Here is a 12,992-nt window from a genome sequence, read left to right as displayed (position 1 = left end):
AGAAAACCCACGCACACGGTGTTTGTCCACCACAAAGTTCACTTTCGCAAGCTGGGATCGAACCTGAGATCCCAAGCACTAGAGGTGAAATTTATTCATTGAACTAGTCAATTTGTACTCTAGTGTGTGATGTGGCAAGATAAACCCTTTTGTAGACTTTCAAATACCAATACTTGCTTGAAATGAGGTATCCTCTTTTCAGTTCCATGAAATTTGGTAATCCCCTTTGTTTACATAACAGAAATTTTGGAAGAGCCTTTAATAATTTAAAAAGAAATGTTCTAAAAAACAAATACCATATTGGTTTTATAAAACACAATATTTTTTTTAAAGTACACAAATCAAGAAATAGTAGGAAAATTGAAAAATTATAACTAAATTGTCACTATAATTAATCTCCAACAGTCACTTCTTTTGTAGAACCATAGGTTATTCATTACTGTGTCGTGCAATTTAGTTTTATATCCTTACTACTTTTGGTTCATAAGTAATTTCTATAAATTTAAAGTGGGACATTTTGGCAGGTACATCCCATTTATCTGAAATCTACTAATTCAATATTATACAATCCGGTTTCATCTATTTGATAATTAGTAGCAGATTCATATAATGGGAGTGTTTCTTTATGCCTATGAAACACCTTTGACTTACATGAATTAATTATTGCCATGCCGCGTTCAGTTAATGTAGTAAATATTACAGAATTATTTAGAGGTAGACAAATGACTGCTATTGCTGATGGAATTGATTTTTGTAGATCATGCTGGGAATGGAGGTCCAAACAAGTCATAAATGCCGTTCGTTGCAACTGACTGCGAATCCATCCGTATATATATAGTTCTTTTTGTGTAATGTAATCTTGCACTTCAGCTGTACCATATGCCCAAAACGTAACATTATTTACCTTTTGCTTGGGAATTAGCATGTGAGAAATATGGATTACACCTCCTATTTGTCGTTTGCCGCATAAATACGCCATTGCAATTTCTTTTCTGGTTGTGTTGTTTTGAACAGCTGTTGAAAACATAGTAACGAATTTTTTAGGGAAAATCAGAAGATCTTTTCTTACTTTTTCATCCAATCTAAAACCTTTCCGTTCTGATAAGAGAGAAAATTCAGATAAGTCGCCTTTAAGAACTGTTGAAGAGTTATCAGAAATTCCTAATTTTGTTTTATCTTGCTCCATAAGATGTTTTGTTGTTGAATCCGGTAGGAACAAGGAAAAGGAATCTGCAGGTAATTTGTCAAGTGAGGTATTTTTGCTAAAATTTGAGGGTGCCATTACAGAAGTCTTCTGGTGCGACGGACGATATTTCGAATACGCTGAATATTTAGTCTGTGCTCGAGTTCGAAGTGTTTGTAGATATGTAGTATATTCGTTGGTATAAATATCAAAAAGCAATTTCCGTAAAATTTTAATTTCGTCCTTTAAATCATATACCTTTTGATAAATTAGTTTCTTCTTTTTGGATTTTAAATGGTATTCGGGATGATTTGGAATTAGTGTCAAGAATAATACTAGAACTTTTCTAAGCATTATATAGCCATTCTCATACTGTTGTTTTGCCACATACACCTTACCTAACCTGTGCATTTCGAGGCCTGCATTGTAATAGTTCTTAATTGGCGTATTAGGATTATAATTTACTTCACCTCCAAGAACGTCAGTATTCTCCAGTCTTTGTTGTGGAGACATAATTAGAAAATCAGGGGGAAAAATGTTCAAGTTCATTTGATTCATATCTGCTTCTCTGCTTTTAACCACTACAAATTTGTTATAAAAAACATTCAGAAATATGGGTGGCTGCGAGAACAACTTTACAAACTAAAAAAAATAAGTTCAATTCACAATACGTTGCTAGAAACTACTCAGCTCTTAACAAGATTGTCTTTCTCTTTTTCATTTTTTTCTGAACTTAGAGATTAAATAGGCTAGTGGCATTTTTTTAAACATTTGAGCGCTTTTCGTTCAATATAAAAAAATGAATACTTAGTTCTTGATAGAGAGAAAGAAATAACTTCAAAGTTACCTGATGTAATTGCACTCAGTTACAAAATGAGATGAAATTAAATATTAGTTTAACGTCCCATACGGTTATAACCTGTAGGTTAAAGGAGACGGGTAATTAATGAAATTGGGCGATTGTGAAAATGGCTTTTTTGTGCTCTTCCACCTGGAATCAAACCTGAGGACATGTGCATCAGAGACACACGTGGTAGCCACTTCTAGATTAGCGGGATCAACGGCGCCGACTTTCCAAAATGTATGTGGTTGCATATCAATGGCGGGACGTGCTAGCCTATATGTTTTCAGTTAAGTCTTGATATTTGATTGATTTATTTTAGTTAAAATCTTTTACGAACACTATCATAAGGGCTGTGCTGCAGGGCTGTAGCCAGCCCAAAAATGTAGGGGGGGGGCGGTAGAAGTTAGGGAGAGCCCGACCCAATCATATTATAGTTCATTTGCAAGCCTACCGTAAAATTTTAGGGGGCAGTAAAAATTTAGGGGCCCGTGGATACGGGCCTGCTGTGATGTGATAAAGTAAAATATACCGGTACTACAAGGATAAGTTAGGGCTGCCCTAGCTCCGGCGGTAACACGGTTGATTAAACGTAAGAGAAACAGGTTCAAACCCGGGTCCAAACTAAAAGTCTTGTGGGTGCGCCGCACCCACAAGATTATTTGTGTGGGTGCCGGAGCCCCGGAGCACCCACGTAGTTGGCGTGCGTGAGCGGGATGACTTCTTTCACTTTACATTTTGGGTTGAAGTATTGTTTTTCACTATCTCATTTTGCTGTAATGAGAGAGATCCTCTCCAAATCTTTGAAAAATAGATTTAGAAAAAGAGTCACCATAATCTTAATTTGCACGCTAAGAAATCTGACTAGAGCACTTAATCCTATAACGTGATGGAACGTTACTGGCCTCACGTGAGGATGATATGACAGTTACTTGTATCCTGAAGTAATTTTCCCTGAGAGATGAAGCATAAATGTAATGTGGGCCTTATTTCAGTGAAACGCCAACTGGAGCCCCTGGAAGTAATAAAAATATTTATTAATGTTTTAAACGCTAGAGGAGAAAATTTAATATTTTATATTTTTCTAGAACGCCGAACATTTACCAATATTTAGTTCTTGTAATTTCCGAAATTTAAGGGTGGGCCAATGTACACCTCCCTAAATTTCAAAGGAGAGCATTAAGCTACCTGTGTTTTATTCAAAACAATAAGCCAATACTCCTTCATACGATCGTATGTTGCAATAAAGGCTCATCTAATTGAATAAATAGCGTCGAAAACCGATTACTAGGTAAAACGTGTTAACTTACGTGTATTTTGGCAAATTGTTATCTATAAAAGGAAACATGATGAATCACAAAAATTTACAGATGGATATACATGAGTCCTATAGAACAATTATTTATTTATTTATTTTGACAATTCCCAAGTTTATGGGTGGTCCAAATAATATATTCTTTCCGAAATTTGATATGAGTGCATCAAGGTGATTGGTTCCATGTGATCGTACGATGTAAGAAAATTGCATCCTAGAAGATACCGACAAACTGTAAGAAGTGATTCCTTACATCAAAATAAGAGAAAAAATTCATATGGACCTGTGGGGAAGGGTGAAAAGTTTCAGAGCTAGGGCTGTCCAAAATTTAAAAAAAGCCAAATTTCAATAGGCTATATTTCGAATTTCAGAAACTGTGGATGGTGGTCCTTATCAGCGTAAAGGAAGTCACACATACACATTAGAAAAATGCACATTTCATTATTTTTTAGTGTGTGTACAGAGTATTCCATACAGGGTGAAATTCCCATACATGCCATCAACCGAATTTTGAGATATGCTCTTACTTTAAGATTGGACTAAAGTAGGCAAACTATAAGCCTTGATAGAAGTGAACACAGAATCCTTTGGAGCGGTGTCAGAAATGTTGAGAATCATCATCAGTACTTTTTTTTTTTTAACACAGGAAAACGCATGCTGCAATGTTTTCTTTTACGCTTATAAGTGAAGAAAACGTGAATTATACCTTGACGAAATACATTGCATCACACATTATTCCGAACATAAAAAAAAATATGGAGCTACCGGTTCCTAACACTTCCGACTTCCCTCCAAAGCATTGGATGTCCATTGTTGTCAAGGCTTACCTTCTGCTTACTTTGATACATTTCTTCAAACTCGTCATCCCATGCTTCGAGACACAATGCATCATTTTGCTTTACATCCTACATCTGTCCTTCTCCGACATACCCCTCTTTCACTCCTCTTTACCCTCTACCACTTCTCCTTACCCCCTGACAGTCCAGACCATCTATTCATCACAGACTACATCACCGCTACAGCATCACCTTGTATCATTCCATCCAGGCACGTAGCCAGGCTTTCGTGAAGGGGGGGGGGGGTCCGTCACATGAAATATTGAGGTCATCACATCAGGGGCTCGATCATTCTAAACTATTTTACTGGCAACATATATTGGTTCGTTTAGCCAGGGGGGGAGGTGACATGAAATTCTGAAGGCCCAGGAGCTCGATCAATCTAAACTACTTTACTATCAACATGTATTGTTTTGTTATTACATTAAAATGAGGATATGTTGGTAAGCATTTTAATAACAAACTATGAAGAAATCTCGAGTAAAATAAAAAAGTATCGAAAAAGATTTTACAATATTTACGTCCTTCCTCTGTTCATTCAAATATAACAATTTCCCTTTCATTATGACTTCAACTATTACAAAAAGTATATATTCACTGTTATAAAAAGTACATATTCAATAATGTCTTGTAAATTATTTTACAATATCTGTGTTTCTTTCTCTGTTGAATCAGATGTTAACAGAACTTTCTTTCCACAAAATTTTTTTGTTTTTATTATTCCGTCAACTTCTGTCTGTTCCAAATGACAGGTTAAAGGAGTAGTAGAAAATTGTTTTTGAAATAACATGTTTCACATTGCAAGGATGCGATGACGAAAAATTATGATAAAAAATGGCCACGCTGTTACACAACGATACTATGCTTTCGAAAGTTGAAATCTCCCTGACTAGTAGCAGAAATTCTGAGAATTCCGTAACTTTTCTAGAAATTTCAAATTCCATGCCTCTTCCAGGATATCTCGCTCACCTCGCCACCATGTATTGCAAGTAATACAAATCTCCTCATAAGAAAGAGTATTCAAAAGCTTCCTGTAGTTTTTAATTTTTAACGCTGATCCTTCTTTTTTTCATTTCATTTTGTTTCATCCTTCCTTAATTTTTTTCATTTCTGATCTCGAAAGGGGGGGGGTCCGGACCCTCCCTTGGCTACGTGCCTGTTTCATCTTATGCACAGTAGTCCTCTTGTTTAACTGGGCTTCCCCAGTCTCCATCAGATCCGGAGTTGCCCCCGGATCAGAAGATAACCTACATCTGTTCTGCTAACAAAATCCATTGTCGTGACATCTAGTGCACCTCATTTCCATTCATCCCATCCACCTTAAGCTATGATTATGGTTAACGGCCATAATGTCCATCTCTTCCTTTAATATATGATTTACTGCTCTCTTGATCAGTAAGTCCTCCCAATATATTTATGATTATGAAGAATATCATGTTGGAATAAAGTTTAATATCCTCCCCCATATATTTATGATTAGTCTATGTAAAATATAATGTTGAAATAAAGTTTAATAAATCTAACAGTACCCATCCACACTTTCCTAATAGCCATCATTCCTTCACTCCACATCCCGATATAAAGGGTACCCTTTAGGCGGGAGCTAGTCGTCCGTGACTAGCAAAAAAAAAAAAAAAAAAAAAAAAAAAAAAAAAAAAAAAAAAAACTACAGCCACCCATCCCTGGATGGGAGTAGAATTCTTGAAGAAAAATGGGGTTAAATCTTTGTATTTTAACCATGTATTGGTATAAAGGTTTCAGCGCTTAAGTGTGTAACAGACTGTTTACTCTGTTCCAGTTTTATTTTGTATAGATAGTTGTATTCAATGTTTAATTATTAACCTGTTTATTTGTCTAATTTTAATTACGGAAGGCTATTTTAATGTATTTAAAGTTTATTAGAATTTTGCATTCATGTTCATAAGCTTTATGTACTAGCGATCATGTCATTTCTTTAAATACTGAGTAGATGCATTTTCTTTTCTTCTAGTTTGTGTGAGAATAAGTTGTAACAAAGTGTGTTTCTTAAAAGGTTAAATATTATTTTTTGCAGTTTTAATAATTCAAAAGAAAAGTGATATTGTCGTATCATTGAAATTATTGTAACAAACTGCTTATAAGGTTAATTAATTTTGTGACAAAAATATTTAAACAAATAATTATGCATTAAATAGCTTAAATTTCCCTCGATGTTCGATATGTTAGATTGCTTAACTTCATGGCTAAATTATCCATGATTATGATCATAATACAATATATTACTCATCATGCACTTTGCTACGACTGCGTATCTATTTGTATCGATGTAGGCATTAAAATAAATTATTAGCATCAGACAAAATGTCAACAAGTTTTGAATCTAAAAGTTAATCGCCATACTACCAGTGCATATCAGAAGGGAGAATTTAGAATATGATCAGAGATGTTTTCCAACATTAAAAGATATGGATTTAATGAAATGAAATAAGGTTTGTCTTTATATAATATGCTATTAAAAGTGAAGCTACGTCGTAATGAATTTCTTATAAGATTAAACGAATAGAGTCTACGGTGATTAATCGTCTGGGAAACGTATGGTCTGATTATGGATATTCTTTTTCTATCTATGAATTTAAAGTAATTTAAGAAGCATGTAATTCTCCCTATCTCTTTAAGTCTGATGGCTAACATGCATTCTGTATGTGTCTCTTATCATTAACGAAAAGCATGATGATGCCTGCAAAATATAAGGTGTAGCAACTAATATAAGGAAGTAATCTGCATGATTTATGTGCATGAATATGTTAGATGTACATGAGCATATGGTTTATATCGGATGAGTATTTCGTACATATCGATTTGGATGCCGAATGAATAAATGCATGAAATTAGCTATAAGGAAATTTGAATGATTTTCATGGCTTGTGTATAGCCCGCTCCCCCCAGTTCTTTGTCACCGGAACTGGAAGAGTCACTACTACTACTTATATTGAGAACAGAACCCAACCAACCCCTGCGGGGCTTCTAACCCGTTCCTACTACTACTACTACTACTATTGCTACTAACTACCACTACTACTACTACTACTACTACTACTACTACTACTACTACTACCGCTACTACTACTACTACTACTACTACTACTACTACTACTACTACTATTTATACTAAAACTTCCTTACCACAGAATTTACATCTTAAATCTTTATAACATGCGGTTCCGATTCATTATGAACTAGTATGAATCGTTAGAATCATTATGATTCGTTAAAAATCACTGGGGGGAGCGGGCTATACTCAATCCATTTTCATTATTAGAAATTTTAGATAGTTTAGTTAACTGTTCGATTAACTCACTACTCGTGCCGAATTTGCTCTTCAAGTCGAAGTCTGATAAATCACTCCCAATTACAAGCTTCCCATGACCGGAACAGGAGCCATCCGGTTATGAGAGGTGGTAATAACATAGAGAGGTGAGAGGCTCATTACAAGTGCTAATACGTTCTTGCCAAAATTGAGAGTAGATTATTAAAGGTGGCATGAAGAGAATTTTTTAGGGGCAATCCGCCGTGGTTTGCGGTAGATCCGATCACGTCTTGCACCTGGGGAAATACGTGGGGGGATTTCAGCGGCTGGGTATTGGCTAAAGGCGAGGGAGCAGCGGGATTATAGCGGATACCCCGCCGGCGGGACGAAGGCGTAATTACTGTAATCGAACAGGTGGCCCGGCAGCGGTGTCCTCCAGCGGCCCGCCATTCGCACTTCGATGGGCCTACGGCAGCCCGCTGGCGGAACGCTTTTGGGGCTTAACCTATGAAAACCAAATTTTGCATGAATGTTGATCAGTAGGTGACGAAAAAATACGAACTATCCATAAACATGACATCTTGATTTGAAATGACGCACTATGAATCGAACTCATGTCCAGCTGAAACCACTGAAGTTGGAGAAGCGAAATGTGTTATTTACGTTTATGGTCAATATACCTACAAAACATCAAAGACGTATCATCTGTAATCCAATATGTCTGCCAGCGTGAAAAATGAGTTTGTGTATAATGTGACCAAACCAAGAAAGTTTGACGCAGCTCGATGTACTGAAATGATTTACACGTGATTTTGTACTTCTCGTCAATCTTGTAAATGAACGTTTTTTTTTTTTTTGTATATTTGGTATTGTTTAAAATATTCTGATTAAACCAAAGAATGGCATACAAATGTAATCATCACGAATACGTTACAATAGAGTCCTCAACCTGACTGGTGCAGCAAGTCCTTTATGTATGAACTATGTATGATAAAATTTGAAAATTACCGAAGGTATTCAACATTTGGTTAGCAGTATGTTCATCGCATATTTGTTATATTCACGTAAATTATATAGAAAAAACCGTGACGAACGTGCATTAGGAACCAGTCTTGGGAAGTAACGTAACGCAAGTAACGCGTTACTTGTAACGCGTTACTTTTTAAGTAACGTTTCCTAGTAACGCGTTACATTTTTTCCAAAGTAACTGTAACGGTAACGCGTTACAAATTTTTAAGTAACGTACCTAGTTTGCGTTACTTTTTTCGCGTTACATTTCGGATGAGTAACTACAATATATGTATATTTTTTTCGGAAACAAATGTTTGTTTCCTGTAAGTGAATTTCTCAGAATGGAACAATGGAGCATGAACGATGTCAGTGACCGACAATTCCTGCACTGTTCGCCTTTTCCCGTTTCGCCTTATGATCTCTAGCAATGAAATTTGCATGTAAAACCCGTTATCACTTTTCATCTTAATGTAAGGTGGAACGGAAAATCTCGATGTGCATTTTCCCGTTTCGCCTTACGAACTTTATGCTGGTAGGCTTGCAAATACATTCATAGATACAATTTGATTTGTTTATTTACATAACCAAATATAGTGCCATTTGCTGTTTTTGGAAGATGAGGACAGCCTCAGGGAAATCACGTGTACTGATTGCAAGCACCTGGAAATTTTGTCTTAGATTTTGACAGCTCCAAATCAATATATTCAGTGAGTGAACTACGAGTGCAATGGTACTGGTAGTCTATTTTACTTTCATTGGTGGTGTTTTTATAAAGATGGAGAACGAAAATATTTTATCGTTCGAACATTTGAAAGAATACTTTTTCTTAAAAGCTGAAGATGATGGTGAACAGAATTTAAAAGTAAAGTGGTGCCCCGGCGGGAAATATTAATCGACAACTAGGGTGCCATAATTAACGACATTCAGTAAGGGGTTAATATGAATCAACTGTGTTCTGATGAGCAGGCCTACTTTATTTTGTAATGTTGATGGTATGTAATATTAGAGTTCTTTTAGATCAGTTTGTAAAGTCCCGTTGATTATGAGTTTGAAACAACTAGCTTTAAAAAGCATGTATCGATTTTAGAGTTATTGGCAAAATTTGATTCACCCCCAGTTCATGTGTTCTCATTTTGTCAGTTGTAGTGTAATGTTTCTCTATATTCTGTATTTTTAATTTTACATAGCAACATTGTTATTATTATATAATTAGTTTAGCAGAATAATAATAAGCAACCATTTTTTCTAACGCATAGGGATGGGCACGAGTCAAGCTAAAACTCGACTCGAATCCAAGTCGAGTTTCGAGTCGAGTCAAAAGTAATATTTTTGAGTCGAGTTTCGAGTCGAGTCAAAAGTAATATTTTTGAGTCGAGTTTCGAGCCGATTCACTGTTTTTGGCGTCGAGTTTCGAGTCGAGTCGAGTTTGATAAATGGCTCGCTCGTTTTAACTCGTTTTGAAATCATGGCTTGATTAGACTGGAAAGCGAAAGCCATGAGAAATGTAAGCTAAGCAGTAATATGGAATACTTTTAGTGTAGCTCACGAGAGGGGACACTGCTCGCATCTCGTCTCGTCTCGATAGCGAGACTACAAGAGATTTTTTATAACAAGCTTAGCTCGGCTCGGCTTAACTGAGCCGATGGCTCGAGCCGGCTCGTTTGGGGTGAACTATCGGCTCGAGCTTGCTTGGTTGGGACGAGTCACCTGCTAGGTTCGACTCAACTGAGCGAAGGGCTCTAGCCGACTCGGTTGCGTGAGCTGTTGGCTCAGCTCACTTCTCGGTTTGAGTCGATAGTGAATGAGCTGTAAGCCGATCTGCTCCAATTGTTGATAATTCTAAACCTGGGCCGAGCAGTTTTTGAAGATATTTGGCCAGTGCCCTATAACATTTAACAATGTTTGGCTCGAGCTCGAATACTCAATCTAGACCCTGAACCCAAATTCAGAAGCTCGTGAACAATGTCTTTGACTCCTAGACTTCACGACTACCGAGGTTGGAAATCAACTACTTTTTTAGTATTCATATATAAACCGCCTATCTTTCATGTTTATACACAGTGTTGTTATAATAATAATAATAATAAAAATAAAAATAATAATAATAATAATAATAATAATAATAATAATAATAATAATATGTTGTAGTAGTAGTAGTACCATTGATAATAATTATATTGTCTATGTAAGATACTTGAAGAGAGTATTCGAAACTATACGCCAGATTTGGCTCGACTCGACTCGAAACTCGACGCGAATTCGAGTCGAATTGGAGGAAATTTTTCAAACCGAGTTCTCGGGTCGAGCTCAAAGATGTCTGTTTCTAGTCGAATCGAAAAAATGAAATGAAATCTTTGAGTTTTACGTCCCACGGTTATGCCGGTTAGGCTAAAGGAGACGGTGAAGATGAGAAATGAATGAAATGGTGGAATGAAGAAAGTGGGAGGAAACGGGAGAACCCCGAGAAAACCCACGCACACGGTGTTTGTCCACCACAAAGTTCACTTGGCGGGGGCTGGGACCCGGGACCCCAAGCACCAGAGGTGAACGCTCTACCACTGAGCCACCGCGGCCCCTAGTCGAATCGAGTTTCAAAGAAAAGTTGCTCGAGTTCACTTCTGCCCATCCCTACGAGTAACGCAGTATGGCATTTTAGTCAATGTTACATTACATTAAAATGTTCATATAGTTGTCAAGTAAAAATTTGTCCTTGCATTTACATAAATTGATTCAGAACCTGCTATAATAATAATAATAATAATAATAATAATAATAATAATAATAATAATAATAATAATAGCGGTAGTATTAGTAGTACGGAAGACTGAAGTAATAAGATATTTTTCATATATTCAAAGTTTCGAACCTAAAAGTAATGCGTTAGTAACGCGTTACTTTCGAAGTAAAGTAACAGTTACTTTTTTGAGGCAAGTAACGCGTTACTAACGCGTTACATTTTAAGAGAAAGTAAAGTAACTTGTAACGCGTTACATTTTTACAAGTAACTTACCCAACACTGTTAGGAACAATGGATTGAAATAATAGTTGAAGTAAATCGAACTTCAATTGTTCCTTACTCTGTAATGTATGTTTGACTCAGCAAATTTTATTTTGCGCTGTTATTTAAAGTGTATGGTAACGCAGACGACACTGAAACGTATATGATTAGCGCACAATCACTGATACTAAACCACAAAAAGTTTACTTTCATATAATTAAATGACAACTGAATTTACGATAGCTCGACCCATACAGGAGAGCATATACGAAAGAATGCGTATCTCCACTTTAAAACAAGGCATCCTACGCGCCTCCGTGGGTGCTTTTCCGAGCGACGACCGTAAGGGGTCTCGCGTCCAAGCGTTCGTGTAAAGCACTGAGGGTTCTTTTAGTTGATTATCTCTTGTATATGGTCAACCGGGAAAATCCCAATTTTCACTCCTAACATCGGGATCAGAATTATCGTCCAATTAGCTCTTAGCTATAACGGTGCGTAGGTGAAGGGTGATTGTCTCGAAAATCAGACACAAAGAAACAGTCGCCAAGCATGTTGCTGTTACGTGATCACTTCTTCTGCCGTATAACCATATATTAGTGTAGAATCGAAGCTGGGCTTACGAACACAAATGTACAAAATACCAAACAGATGAAGTCTTGGAGATTGTTCCTGTATATACGAGGCTTGGTTAATAAAGTTTAAAATTAACACTGTCTTTTCCAATTTCTTTTAAATTCGAAAAAATAGGCTTAAGGTCGGTGATATCCTATTGGCACCCGAAAAAGTGACCGAACAAATTGATTCAATTTGCGAAGATAACCCTGGCCGTTAGAGGGTTAATGGTCTGTAAATGTCACTGACGAAATCACTATACTGTGCGACACTGTATATGAGTTCAAGTTACTGGGGACTCACTATGAGAATCGGTATATTGGGACGTCACCGTATATAGTGGGACACATTTTACTTGGTAACTATAAGGTTGTTCAACCTGCATGATGATAAGCCACCTATCATATTTACAGAGTCACCCTTTGGTTCTCAATGAGCCACCTTTTGTTAAAGCCATCTTTTAGTTTTGAATAAGCCATCTTTATGCCACCATTAATAAAATGTTCATTATTATTTCATGTATGTATATATGCAGTTTATATTTCCTTTTCCTTCTTTTATATATATATATATATATATATATATATATATATATATATATATATATATATATATATATATATATATATATATATATATATATATATATATATATATTCAACTATGGATTTCTCACCTGAATGTGTGTTTGAATTGACTTTTCAATCTTTTTCACTGAACATATAACATATTTAAAATTATAGTAAACACATGAAACTAAATAGATATACAGATAAACATTAACACAAAACATTTAATTAGTAAACAATAATGGAAAATGTGTATATTGATTTCGGAAATGTTGCCTGACGACAATATGAACGGTAAGGTCGAAATTTCTAATATGTGTATCTGGTGTAATGTGACATGT

General features: G+C 36.0%; 1 protein-coding gene across 1 annotated transcript; it reads right to left on the bottom strand.

Annotated features, from left to right (window-relative positions):
• Positions 1 to 535: 535 nt before the first annotated feature.
• On the bottom strand, positions 536 to 1,696 carry LOC145667867 (AMSH-like protease). The gene has a single exon (XM_081735299.1). It carries the CDS (start codon positions 1,694 to 1,696, stop codon positions 536 to 538), a length of 1,161 nt encoding a protein of 386 aa, XP_081591425.1.
• Between the last annotated feature and the right edge of the window lie 11,296 nt (positions 1,697 to 12,992).

The sequence above is a fragment of the Thermobia domestica genome, chromosome 13, assembly GCF_964235325.1.
Source record: "Thermobia domestica chromosome 13, izTheDome1.hap1.1, whole genome shotgun sequence".
Classification (NCBI taxonomy): domain Eukaryota; kingdom Metazoa; phylum Arthropoda; class Insecta; order Zygentoma; family Lepismatidae; genus Thermobia; species Thermobia domestica.
This window is presented reverse-complemented; position numbering and strand designations above follow the sequence as displayed.